The sequence below is a fragment of the Uranotaenia lowii genome, chromosome 2 (assembly GCF_029784155.1).
Source record: "Uranotaenia lowii strain MFRU-FL chromosome 2, ASM2978415v1, whole genome shotgun sequence".
Lineage (NCBI taxonomy): Eukaryota > Metazoa > Arthropoda > Insecta > Diptera > Culicidae > Uranotaenia > Uranotaenia lowii.
Window position 1 is genome coordinate 384074198 of NC_073692.1, and position 13917 is coordinate 384088114.

The window sequence follows — 13917 nt, forward strand, 5'->3', positions numbered from 1 at the left end:
AGATTTCCCATTTCGGAAAACCCAACTGTTTGTCCGAAAGATCTTCATCTATACCTTCTGTGTAGATCATCAATCGGTTGAAGATAATCTTCTCTAATATTTAGCAAAGAGTATTGAACAAACAAATGGTCCTATACTGTCCGGTTTCAGTAATAACACAAACTTTACAGGTTTCCAACAGGTTGTGTAATGATATCTCATCGAAACATTTTTTTCCACCATGTCATATTCCACAATATATCTGGTCCCATTAGTATCGTTTCTGAACTATTTGGATTAGTGGCCAAAGCAAGACAATCAATTACACAAACATAGAGCACTTGTTTGGCACTTAAGAGGATTGACTAACGCGGAGACAATTTTCAATAGACAGATCAACTTCCCGTTGAGAGTTAAAAGTTATCTAAGCAAATAGATGTAAATCATAGTATGTATTACTGAATATGCTTCTAACTGGCACTTTTTATATTTTTTATTTAAATTTTCTTATTTTATATTCCAAAAACGTTCTGAATAAATCTACGTCGGTAACTTAACTACACTTTTTGCCGAAAAAACATGAACACTTTAAATTTTCACTTCTGAACAGTACACTTAAACACTAGTGAACAATCGGAGACCACCAACAGCGATCACGAAATCATCTGCATCTCACGCAGATACTCCTGGTAGCTTGTATCGGTATCGTTTCCGTAGCAGCAATTTTCTCTCCAAGCTTCATCTTCGTCACATTCCAATTGCTTCTCACTGAACCCATAACCCTTGAAATGAAAGCACGCATGAAGAAATTCCTTTAGCCACGCACAGTTCCACTTGTTCTGTTCGGCTTTGATGGCACAGAGCTTTTCGAACTGGTTACTATTGTAGTGCACTATGTAGCGAAGCTCGTTGCCCGACAAATCGAACGTGGTCAGTTCCGGCATGTGCCAATAGCTCAGATCAATGGATACAAGCTTATTGTCATTGAGCTGCAACGTTCGCAACGACGGCAGACGCATCGGAAAGTTGACATAAACTCTAAGAATGTTATTGCTAGACAGATTGAGTTCCTCCAGTTTGTTGAGACCATCGAATTGGTCCATCACCAGATATTCCAGTCCGGCATTCACCAAACCGATGTGCTCCAGATCTCGAAGATGATTCAAATTCGGTGGAATTTCTTTCATACTAACATTCTGCACATCCAACCAAATAAGACGGTACTTTTTCTCTTCCGGATCGATGAAGATTTGCTTCGTTTGGCAGTCGTTCATAATGAGCACCGTCACCGTAGGTCGGAGATGAACCCACGGAACAAAACCTCCTATGATTTCCAACATTTTGGCATCGGTCATTAACTGGAACAACTGAGGCGACACCGTGTAGATATTGCTATCCTCCAGCAGAATGTACTGCTGCTTTGCAAAGTTAGCATTTTCGATCAGAGTTCCATCGTCGATTTCCAGTTGGCGGATGCAGCAATCGAAATGATACCGGTTCTGCTTGCAGGGAACATCCCAGCAAGTTATATTTTTGGCTAACGTTGGCCATTCAAAAGCTGCAAGCAAAAATAACCTGCGAAAAGAATCAAAGTTTTATCAATCACTGAATCGAATTCGAAGTCGTTGAACTTGAACCGTACTAAACTTACGAGAGAAAGCTGGAGCGATGCATCCTAAAGGAACGTCCCGTGGAGTCTGAGCCGTTCGCTAACACTGCACTAGCCTTGAAAACTTTTAAATTCCGAAGGCAGTGCCCTATGGAATCTATTCACAACATGGATTTCTCCCGCTAGTAGATACCTAATTGGTGGACAATGCGTTGCACAATAGCCCGTTGCAAATCGTGAGCGCTGTCGTATGAATGAATGGCGACTGATCTGAGGTTCTCTGGGATATGCAACCGTGTCTAATTGAGGTCATTCGTGTGTCAAGGGCAAAAGACGTCTTTCGATGATTTGTGCAATATATCTAGACCGAGGCTAGATAAACATACTATTTAGAACACAGTTGCCGTGGAATGTTCTTTCTTTGAGTCTTGAGTTTTTTTTTTGAAAATTATTTGTGACGGTTTCTTTCCCGAGAAAAATACGTTAAAAAATTTAAAAGTTTAAATCAAAAGAATATAATATATTTCGGCAACTTTTTTTTCTCAATCTTCGATAATTGACAAAAGAAAGTTTAAACAGATAACATACATAAGGGGCCGTTCAGATATCACGTGGACAGAAAATGAGAATTTTGACCCCCTCCTCCCCCTCCGTGGACAAGCGTGGACATTTGGCAAACCCCTACTCCCGTCACCGGATGTCCACGTGGACTCATTTGAAAAAGTTTTAATTTTAAATACATTTAATTTGACAGTTAGAAAACACCACTTTTTGTAAAACCGAATAAGAATTTCCTGGAATAAAAAAAGTTTAAATTTTAAATTTCTCTATTATCATATTTATCACTTGCTTTAAAGTAGCTACTTAAAAGGTGATACGGTCAAAATTTGGTCAAGGGAAAACGCGTGTAAATCGGTGAAATCGTTTCGCGATTTGGAGTCACTACCTTCTTGTAAGTCGATAGTCTGGCTCATTTTTTTTTGTGATGGTCGATTAGGCCCATTTGTGATGGTCGATTAGGCACCCGATACGCTTCTTTAGAGGTGGGAGGGACATTTTATCCTTTGGATAATTAAATTTTACATTTATTTTCTTATTCTGTACGACTTTTTCATCTTACTCCCGCGTATGTCCATCACCGTACAATTTCATATCTGATTTTTTGCCAGATCTCCATCACTATCGTATGATCCTTTTAAGGTTTAGTCTGTTTATCAAAGAGTCTGTTTTATGTGCTGTATTGTCATTTTCTTAAAAGTGCTTATATCCGCACTGTCTTTGATGCTCAGCGGTAAGTTGTTGAACATTTTCAATCCGTTGTAGAAAAGAGAGCGTTTGCTAATCTCTTTTTTAGTACTGGGCAGTCTGAAGTCTTGTGCTCTTCTTGTATTGTATCTGTGTATGTCGATTCCGTATTGTAGGCCTTCCATCAAGTAAGATGGTAACATTCCATTTTTCATTTTGTATATAAACGTTAAGCTGTTGTATGCAATCCTCTGTTTTACTGACAACCATTGGAGAATATCCAGCATTAAAACACTCGGAGTGTATCGATTGCAACGTATTACTACTCACTCGCATTATTTTATTTTGTAATCTTTGCAGTTGATTTGTTTGTGTATCAGAAGCATTGAGCAGTATTGTAGCGCAATAGTCGAAGTGTGGCATTATAACTGATTTAACATAAATTATTTTTGACCTGAAAGTCATGTATCGGCTAATTCGGCAGAGTATACCATATTTCACGGCGATTTTCTCAATTGTATAATCGATATCGGCTATAAAATTAAGCTTTTCATCGACTTGTGTTTCCAAATATTTGACTTGGGGTACTCTGTCGATGGTACATCTATCAATGAGCTAATCTGGACAAACTCCAATTTTTCGATTACCAATAACCATCCAGTTGGTTTTGTTTATATTTAGACACAATTTTCTACGTTTCAGAAATTCTGCGATATTTTCCAAATCGGCATTTGCCTCTTGAATGACGAGCTCTAAGTCCTTACCACTCCAGTAGGAGACGGAATCATCAGCAAACAGTTTAAGACGACCATATTGTGCAGTTTTTCATATCTTAATGATATACAATATGAATAACAAGGGACCCAGAACACTTCCTTGTGGGACACCTAGATTATTTTCTCGAAATCGCGAAAAGGATGAACCATATTTTGTTCTTTGCATTCGGTTATTTAAGTAGTCCTTAAACCAGTTAAGAGCCGTACCGGTGATACCTATTCTTTCCAATAGTTCTACCAGCTTTAGCCGATCAATTGTTTCGAAAGCTCTCTTGAAGTCCAGAAATACTGCAACTGTGTAAGTACCGTTTTCCATTTGATCTTCCAGTTTCGAAGTATCAAATTTACTGCAGACTTCGTTGAGTGCTGCTTTCTAAATCCAGATTGCTCGTCGATCAATATTCCTTCTGACTCAACAAAAAGTAGAAATTGCTTTTTAACTGCCAGTTCAAGCACCTTTTCTTGTATTTCCAACATGTTTATTGGACGATATAACCTAGCATCTCTCGCATTTTACTCTTTCTGAATAGGAATAACAGTCGAACACTTCCACGTATAAGATATTTTCCTTAATTGTAGACTGGTATTTATAATATGTCTCAACTGATTTGCTATTACCGGTAGATAATCTTTAAAAACATTTAAAGAAACATTGTCGATACCAGCAGTGGGTTTCAAATTTTTCACGATTTCATAAAACTCTCCATTATTAATTGTTTCAAATGAACTGAAACTTCCACTATTGAAAATCACTTGATCTGAGTAGAAATTAGAACCAGTCGGAATGCTGTCATGGATTTCCATGACACGGTCAATGAAGAAGTCATTAAACTTCTCTACTATTACAGATTCGTCCGTGATTTCAACCCCGTCGAACAAGACGGAGTCTTCTCTGGCAGCTTTTGAATTTGTTAATCGTTTGATCGTTTTCCAAAATGCTTTACCATTTGTTTGGTTTCTTTCCAGTTCATCTTGAATCGATTGGTTTTTCGCTTGTTTTATTTTACGCGATTGTTCATTTCTCAGAGTTTTGTATTTTCGCCAACTTCTTTCGCTTTTAGCTCTTAAAAATTTTCTATACAGATTGTCTCTTTGTTTTTTCATATCCCTAAGGTTTCTGGAGTACCATTTAGCACTCGAACCTGTACCATTAAGTACGAGTTTTTTCTTAACCTTTCTTTGGACTACAAGTGCATCAACACTATCTTTTATTATTAAATCGAAACATCTTACTGTTTCATTAAAGTCTGTGTTTCTCAAGGTTGACATACCTAGTCGCTGCAGGTTACAGTTTCTTTCCAGGGCCTGCCTCCAGGCCGCTGCTCCGTACCGCAAGATCGATGTGGTCACACTTGCCAGAATCCTCCTTTTGCTACTTCGGATGGCCGAGGAGTTCGGCATCATCCGTGTGAGTGCGGCCGTGGCCATTGCCGCTATCTTGCACACGTAATCGATATGGCTCGTAAAGCTGAGCCTGTCATCTATCATCACCCCTAGGTACCGTGGCCAGTAGCTCAACCTCCGCTGTTGAGGAGCCTCTCGCCAAGAGGACTACATCATCCGCAAATCCTACGAGTTCGGCTCCCGATGGGAGGCTCGTTCGTCGTAAGTGATGTTCCACAGAACCGGGCCGAGTATTGACCCCTGTGGAACACCCGCCAAAACCTCTTGTGTTCGCAAACCCTCGCCGGTCATATACTGCAGTTGGCGATTGTGGAAGTAACTTTCCACAAGCCTATACAGTAGACTAGTTCACTTTTCGGCTTTTTTCGCTGATCACAACGCCACTTACAGGGTTTCATGCTCATTCATTTTCAAGTACTCTGGCCAAATTTGAGCTCATTTGAGTAAGTTTCCAGCGTGCGCTAGGAGTTTTATTGAAAAAGTCAATTTTTCTGGAAAATTTTCATAGATTTGTTCTAGTTAATATAAAATGTTGGTTTTATTGTGCACGGTGATTGGTATGACAAGCATCTGTATAGACCTGTTTTAGATAATTGACTAAATCAAACCGAAAAAATTTAAAAATTCATGAACTACCAACTTGTACACAAAATTTACTTACAAGTTGAGAGCTTAAAATCAGCAGTAAATAGAAAAAAAATATTTTCGATATAAACTTTTCATAAAAACATAGCCTTATTTAAAACCTTTAATTTGATGTATTACACTTGATTATCGCAACAGTAGGAGCAAAGATATTCAAACATTCATATTACATTCTTTGAATCATTATGTTGTCTCCATTCAAGTTTTAACATTATGCAAGCTGCAAAACGTGGCATCTGAAATGATTGCCTACTACTCTATAAAAGCGCGCGCAAGCGGGGAGACTTGTACACACAAGTAAGTGGGGAGATAACTTGAATGTAAAATCTTTTATCATATCAAATTTCTTGCATAGATATTTGAATAACTTTACTAGCACTGTTATACCTATCGAAAACATTGTTAAGACGGTTTAGCCTCGTCATCCTGACCGTATTTATCACCTTTTATATTCGAGATTTTCTTTTTGAAATTTTCGATCTAAAATACACTTACGTCGTTTTTACAGGCTCTTACAATAAGCAAATTTTTATTTACACGCTTTTCGAGATTAACTACGATATCTGATAGAAAAAATCTCTTTCAATAGAAAACGCTGTGAAAATTGGAAGGTGTATGAGCTTTAAGACCTAAGAGCGAGATTTGAGACCCGAGATGCATCGCGAAAATATGCAATATGAGACATTAAACTTGTTTCGCTTCTCGCTTCTCACGTTTTACGTATCACTGCTCACTTCTTATGTCTCACATCTCACAAACCTGATCTTATGTATCACGTTACATGTCTATGATTCATGTCTCATTCCTCAGTCAGGTATCTCTCAGGTCTTATGAAAAAATCTTTCACAACTATCACAACTCAGGTCTCTTGTTCCATATCACAGACTCATGTCACAGATCTTATGTCTCATGTTTGGTTCTCAGGTGTTAGGTCTCATGAATCAGGTCACAGGTCTTAAGGGTCAGGTCTCAGGTGCAAGATCTTATGTCTCATATCCTAGATAGCAGATCCTCCATGTAAAAAACCCTTAGCAACTCGATTGATTTTGTTGAATATAAGTTTTTTTTCCAATTGATTCCAATTTACTATTAGGTTTTTTGAATTATACTTCCCTCGTGTTTTTCTAACTCAGACTGATAAATTAATGTTTTCAATTTCAATATCAAAAACAACATTATTCCTGTAAGAGGCCTGTATATTTTGCATATATGTAGTTTCATTTATTTAAGCATTACAAATAGTACTCACTGCAATATATCATTCAATCGTATTAGTCATCAATATTCAACGCGTAACAGAAATATGTTATATCGCCCTTCAATCAGTTCTTCAATTGGAGAACGTTCCTTAGCCTTCAGAGGTGTAAAGTTGTTTAATTTTCTTGAAGAGACATGTGGGCCTTTTAATAATTATACTCATTTTAAAAAATCTGTCAAACAATTCTTACTGAATCCAGAAGTGTCATCAACACTTTTAAAGTCATACAATATTTTTTCACTTTAACTTAATTTAAAAAAAAAAAAACATGTTCATAAATATATCGTGATAAGTTATTTTTATTGTTATTCTTGTTATTTTTTTTATCGTTAAATCTATCAATTTGATTATATTTTTTATTTTATTATCACTCGTCAGTTATTAGTTTAGTTTCCTAAATAAACGCAGTTTGCTTTATATTCACCATACAACTCCTTAAAGGGCAATGCCATTGGAGTTTTAAAACAAATCTCATGTATGTAATGTATTTGTTATGTTGTAAATAAATAAATAAATAAATAAATAAATAAAATTTTGTTCCGGGTAAATTAAAATCCTAAAAACAATTAATGACAGCACAAGAGGATCGTTCTTTCAAAACAAAAAGCTCTATCTATTGGAATAAAATTTTATTTTGAATAGATTACTAATTAATACTTAGCCATGCAGTTAACTAAGGTTATATGTATATCAAGTCATGATGGCTAGAAACAAGAAAATATAAACAAAAGGGGTATCCAGAATTCGCAAAGAGATGAATTTGCGCTTCAAAGTTTTCGTCGTTCGAGCATAAGGGTTAGCGTTGAAAAATTGTTGTTTATAACTGTTATTTGGGATTGCTTGTGGGTTGTTTAAAGTATAACAAGTTTATTACAATTGTAGCTTTTGAAACAACGATGACATGGATGGTTATTAAGTTCACTCTAGAATGATCACTGGATCAGACACTTTAGTCAGTCGTAATTATGCCAAAATATCCTCTTCAGTTTTGGACATGACGAAAATTGGCTTCAAAACAACATCAGCTACAGATTCGGGTTTTGCTTCGTAGATTTAATTTTCAAGTTTAAGCAAATCAAAAAATACTTATTTCAACACAAGCACACAAGAAATAAATTCCCACTTACCTTTCTGAGCAGGTCAGTAGCTGAGATTGGGCATTCTTATCTTTGAGGATACATTTATATATTAGAGATGGTGAAGTGTTGTTAGTGATTCCTAAATCTACCGTCTATTTAAATGGAGGAGAAACAGGCAACCGACTGAATCAGTACTTGGGCATTTGGGAGTAGCGTGGAGGCGTCCGCCAGACGGCACTGGAATTGCGTTTCAGCTTGCGAGCATCGATGGTCGGGAAAATTTCCCGCAGGTCCGGCGTCATCGGAGCCACCGAAAAGAACTGATCGATCACATTTAGTTTGATTTCCCCCTGTATCCGGATCGGGTGGCGTCGTTCTTCCTCTGCGAATTCAAAATGTTAGGTGATTAATTTTTTAACATTTGACAGGGATGTTTGGGGGGGGGTTCAGGATTGGGGACTTACTCGAACACCATGGGGGCAGTGGGGGACGTTTAGTTTTCTTGCTCGAGCTGGTGCTTTCGTCGTCGGTCGAATCGTCCGTTTCAATCATATCGAAGTTGAAGTAAACCTTATCGGCTGCCGTCTTCTCGTTGCTGCTGCTGCTACCGGATGCCGTTTGCTGTTTCAGTTTTTTGAGCTGAAGTTGCTGCTGCTGCAGCTGTTGGGCCTGTTGGAGTTTTTGCTGTTGCTGTAGCTTCTGTTGGTACATTTGTTTGTGCAGTTTGATTTCATAGTTTTCCTTGACTTGGCTCAGCTTCAACATTTCAGCATGCTCCCGATCAGTTCTGTATTCGGGAAAAATTAACCATTGGAGTGTGTTTGAGTATTGTGAATATACAAAAATGTTCCAAGTAAACCAAAACATCTTACCTCTGCTGCTGCTCCAATTTGGCCAGTTCTTCCCTCTTCTGTTCGGCCAGCATTCGCTGATTGATCTCCTCCAGATGCCGCCGCTTCTCGAACTCTTCCATCTTTTTAGCCTTTTTCACTAAATCGGCGCGCATTTTTTCCTCCTTTTCCTGTACCAACTTTCGATGCTTTTCTTCCTTCTCGCGCATCAACTTTTCCGCGTGCTCTCGTTTTTCTTTTTCGATTTGTTCTCGCTGCTGCTGAGCTAACCGTTGCTTTTCTTCGCGCTTCTTCTTCTTTTCGTCGGCCACGGCTAGCGAAGACTGGCTGGAAGCAGCCGATAACGTGCCCATCCGTTCAATACTTGGTTCCCGCGACAAGCTGTGGGATTTGGTGAGCCCAGCTGAAGCGAGCTGCGGTTTCTTCTGAAGATGGGCCAACTTGGAAGCCGAAGCCGATGCCCCCTTGCTAAGCGTTGTGGGCAGAATACTTTGCGCTGTGGGTGTATGGACTGTGGCTTTGGCTGAGCTGGGGAACCGTTGGGAGGCCAGCGGTGTGGTTGAAGTTTTCGGGGGAAGCCGTGCCGATTGGGAAGGCGTTGTGGTTTTGGAGGTTGGCCTAGCCTGCATCGGAGAGCCGATAGCAGCTTTTTCGAAAGCCTCGATGCGTGCCTTGATGGGACTTGCCAGATTGAAAAGTTCATTTTTGTTTTTCGTTGATTTCGAAGGAGGGACCGGTTTTTTGGCGACCGACGGTTTCTTGGCCGCTGGTTTCGGTTTCGGTTTTTCCGGACTTTCTTCTATGGAGTTGTCTTCGGTCATTATGCTGGCATTGATGAGATTTCGTTGCTGATTTTCGTTTCTCTTGGGATCAACAACAAAGGTTCCGTTTCCGGGATTGCGAACGTCGAACGTGGCGTTTGCATTTTCCGGTGATTTGACATCGTTGAATGTTCCATTGGCCACACCCGTTGGAGACGGAACGACAAAGGTTCCGTTTGCTGCCGGAAGCGTGAATGTGCCTGTAAAATGACAAATAGGCGATTGGTAAATAAAAAATCAAGTAACAAAACTAACAAAGGGGCTGTATTTCAGGATTGAGTTTTTACTTTTCTTCTTTTGTCTAGCTTTATCTAGATGATTATTCTGTTTCATTTTGTTTTATCTTGTTTATTTTGTTGAATCATGATTTATATAGCTTTATCTAGTTTTGACTTGTTTTGTTTTCCCTTGTGTTGTCTCATTTTAATTTTTTTCATCTTGTTTTACCAAGTTTATATAGTTTCATTTAGTTTTTTTTATTGAGTTTGTTATTTCGTTTCTTTTTATTTGTTTCAACTTATTTTCTCTGACTTTGCATTCGTTTATGTTTTGTTTAGTGTTGTTTTTATTTGTCTTCTTTAAAGTTTTTTTTTGTAAACTTTGTTTCACATTATTTTATATTTGTTCTCATCTAATTTTGTTTTGTTTTATCTAGATTGTTTTGTTTTGTCTTTTTACTTTTTATCTTGTTACGATTACCTGGCTTTATCATAGTTTATATTGTTTAATCTAGTTTATATAGTTTTATCGAGTGTTATCTGGTTTGTATTTTTTTCCCTATTCTCTTGATCTATCGTTCTATTTTTAACCTAGACGTAAAAAAATGGCAAGTTTATAAAATATCCTTCAAATGAAATAGAGCTCTTTGTACAAAAATGTAAAGAAAAGAAAACTAAGACTTTTAATTTCAACAACCAAAAAACATGCAAAAAACAAGTTTTGTAATATCATACCGTTGCTTTCCATGGCGAAGGTTTGATTCCGTTCGGCATCGGCCGCGATTGGCATCTTGTGGAGCGCTATCGTTACGGGTCGCATTAGCGAATCGCCATCGAGCGCATCCTCGTATACCGACTTCTCGGACTGTGTTGGACTGGTCAGCGCCGCAGCTTTTCCGGAAGAAGACTTCGACTTACCCTCTTCGATCGAGAGCTTTTCGGTTTTGATGTGAATCTTGTCCGATTCCGACGACTGTTGGCTCGAGGAGGCTTTCTTTTTACGTCCCCGGGTGGATTTCGTGGTGGACGCGTTGGAAAGGGTTGAATCCGAGGAAACTGCTGAAGAAGTTTCATCGGCGTCTTTTTCACGCTTAATCGATACCAAGGAAATTTTGGTCTTGGAATCCGTCTTCTTGACGCGAGTTTTGGCTTTTGGAGCCGTCTTGGAGGGTGGAGGCATCGAAGGTGGGGGCATTTTCTCACTAGCTTCGTCATCGGATAAAACCTCGACCTTAGGAATTGGCTGGGGAACAACCATGATTGACATTTCCCTTGATGCGAGATCTTCGATTTCTTTTTCTTTCTCATTAGTACTGCCAAAACCTTCATCATTGCTTTTCCGCTCTTCGGGCAAATCCTTACCCTTATCCAAGGGAGCAATTCCATTCATAAAGTTGGCATCATTTTCGATGTCCAGTTCCATCGGTTCCACCGGAGGCTGCTGGTCCTTAGCTAGTTCTGTTGAAATACGCTCCTTCTTGATATTGAGACTTGGCTGCCGAAGTTTTGTATTGATTTTGGGTTCCTTCAAGTTTTGGTTAGCCTTAACCCGAGCGGTCCTCGTTGGCCGACCGGATGATTCTCTGGGTTTCTCATCCTCCTGAACCGATGGAATCGAAGCGATAGTAGTGGACACAGATTCTGTCGCAAATGATTTTTTCTTATCATGCCCGTGAATACTGGTTCTGTTAAGTCGACTTGTTCTTGCCGAAGTGTCTGACGATTCCTTGCTTTCGGCCAAGCCTGATATTTCATGATTGTCCTCGTTATCATTAATGGATTCCAATCGTCTCTGGCGTTTTTTGTTTTGAATCGGAGTTCCGGTCGATAACGTTTGAAATAAATGTTCATCGATACTTTTGATGCTGGCCTGTGTAGTAGATAGATAAAATAATACGGTTTGAACCACAAAGCTTGGCTATCGGACAAGTCCCAACAAGCACAAAAACAAGGCAGATGTTCCTCAGCAATTCTTATTGGAATTCTGTGGGTAACGCAACCCAAACGAAAATCTTACCCGACACGATTCGTCCAACCGAGATTCCAAAGAGAACGATTCCAGAATCAGCTCATCGATCTTTATCATTAAATCATCCATTGTAACTTTCAAATCCCAAAATCCCTTTTTAACTAAAATGGCTTCAATTCATAACAGAAACCGCCAATGGTTCAAATAAACAGCCGCTTGCTTATACACCGCACATAGAAAACACTTTTCAACGTTCACTCAACTCCAAACAGCACTCAACAACGAAAAACCATTTTGATAAGTAACGTAAACGTAAAATATTCGTAATAAACTCAAAATAACTGTGCAATATTCTCGTTTCTGGAGGAAAAATTCAACGGCAAAACCACAGAGCGCAGAAAAAGATCGCGATGCACGACGAACGACCGAAATCCGAGAAAACCGGCCACTGAACTGAAATTTCGAACCGCGATCGCCGTTTGAATTGGGCCCAGTGAAATAGCGATGAAGGTCGCAGTTGGGATGAAATGTTTCAAATACAGAGACCATGGAGAGTAAATAGGAGGTGATCCGATCTGGAAAATTTCGGAATCAGCAATTTTGGTAGCAATTTGTAGCACAAAAATTCGTTTATTGAATAGCCGATAACCTTACTTTGTTCAATGAATATTGCGCGTTCTATAAATATGTATTATGAATTCCATAAATTTTATTAATTCCATGAAGTTTATAAAATTTATGAGTTTTAAAACTTTTATTAATTTTATGATTTTAATTAATTAATCTTATAAATGTTATGAAAAGAATTGGAGGCAACTGACTTGCCAGCAGAGCTATATCACAAGCTCTATGAATTTTATGCATATTATAAATTTTATGAAATATGAATGTTATGAATTTTATGAATATTATGAATTTTTTAATCTTATTCACAATAAACGTACCGGAGGCGGTCAAATGACGGTTTTTAAACTTTGAAGGATGATTACGCCTTATATAATTTTTTTTTCGCCAATTTAGCGACAGGACTAATTTTAAATTTCAAAATGCAAGTATTTTTGCGTTTTTAAATTTTTTCTAAGTGTTGTGGTTTTCTAATAACGCATGTGGTATACCTATTCATACCGCGAGCGGTCAAATGACGGTTTACACTGTTTTCGCTAAAACTTTCTTGTTTCTCAACCGATTCCTTTAAAATTTATAGTTTTGAGAAGCCTATAATGTGACTCAAATAGGTTTCTCAAACAGTTTTCAGGTACAATCAATAATTTCAAAGTTATTTTAAGTCAAAAAAATTTGTTATGAAAAAACATGCTTCAGAAAAATTGCTATAAATCAGTTATTTAGTGCTCGAAAAAAATTTCACTTAGTGCCTGAGAAAGCTGAAGTTAGAAGCTATATGCTGCATATGCGGGAATTTTTATCAAATTTTTTATAAGATCATGCTCACAAAAAATGTAAAAAAGTTGTGTAAAACCCGTACTTTTCAATCAATCAACCACCAAAGCTGTTCCTATTACAGTAGAGAAAATTTAAAAAGTGAATTGGAAAGTTGACGTAATTTGTCACATTTTGGCATCTTTAGATTTTGTGAAATACGAAATACATAATTTATGACGACTTTTCAAAGGTAGCTGTTTTTCGAACTTTTTATCAATTTGGATTTTTGATACAATTCCTACACCCAAATTCAGCTTTGCACTGGATTTTGAGTACGTTTACGTAAGGTTTACGTAATAAAACTATATGCAAAAGAAAGGAAATTCCCCGCCGGATAAATAAAACAGTGAAGTAGTTTCTGAATTTTGAGAAGTCAGCACGAATTCTTGCTTGGCAGACGGGCGCAATGGGTGGTAATATATTTTTTTTTGTTTCGATTATAGTCGTTTTACCATCTTTATGGCATTCGCGACTTTATCAACGTTGCAGTTGGCGGATCGTTATTGAAAAACTTATCCGGTACAACTGCGTTCGATGTTTACTCTTGGGCTCGAACTCGCGGACATCTGCTCAGGAGACAACAGACTTGCCAACTGAGCTATATCACAAGCCCTGGGTGGTAA

The 13917-nt window shown here is 38.2% G+C and overlaps 2 protein-coding genes across 2 annotated transcripts; both read right to left on the reverse strand.

Moving 5' to 3' along the window:
* Positions 1 to 457: 457 nt before the first annotated feature.
* LOC129748345 (P-granule-associated novel protein 1-like) lies at positions 458 to 1770 on the reverse strand. The gene is made up of 2 exons (XM_055742915.1): positions 1631 to 1770; positions 458 to 1554 (listed from the first exon to the last, which is right to left on the reverse strand). The coding sequence occupies exons 1-2, from the start codon at positions 1651 to 1653 to the stop codon at positions 633 to 635; spliced, it is 945 nt and encodes a 314-aa protein (XP_055598890.1). The 5' UTR covers positions 1654 to 1770; the 3' UTR covers positions 458 to 632.
* A 5760-nt stretch (positions 1771 to 7530) lies between these two features.
* Positions 7531 to 12290, reverse strand: LOC129748339 (inner centromere protein B). The gene is made up of 5 exons (XM_055742904.1): positions 11903 to 12290; positions 10621 to 11755; positions 8868 to 9867; positions 8460 to 8782; positions 7531 to 8377 (listed from the first exon to the last, which is right to left on the reverse strand). Exons 1-5 carry the CDS (start codon positions 11981 to 11983, stop codon positions 8184 to 8186), a joined length of 2733 nt encoding a protein of 910 aa, XP_055598879.1. The 5' UTR covers positions 11984 to 12290; the 3' UTR covers positions 7531 to 8183.
* Positions 12291 to 13917: the final 1627 nt, after the last annotated feature.

What these genes read in the sequence shown, in the direction of transcription:
- LOC129748345 (XM_055742915.1), bottom strand. Translation starts at nt 1,653, where the DNA reads ATGCATCGCTCCAGCTTTCTCTC. An exon ending in CATCGCTCCAGCTTTCTCTC is followed by an intron (nt 1,555 to 1,630) that starts GTAAGTTTAGTA and finishes TTCTTTTCGCAG; the next exon opens with GTTATTTTTGCTTGCAGCTT.
- LOC129748339 (XM_055742904.1), bottom strand. Translation starts at nt 11,983, where the DNA reads ATGGATGATTTAATGATAAAGATCGATGAGCTGATTCTGGAATCGTTC. An exon ending in CTTCGCCATGGAAAGCAACG is followed by an intron (nt 9,868 to 10,620) that starts GTATGATATTAC and finishes GTCATTTTACAG; the next exon opens with GCACATTCACGCTTCCGGCA. An exon ending in ACTGCCCCCATGGTGTTCGA is followed by an intron (nt 8,378 to 8,459) that starts GTAAGTCCCCAA and finishes TTGAATTCGCAG; the next exon opens with AGGAAGAACGACGCCACCCG.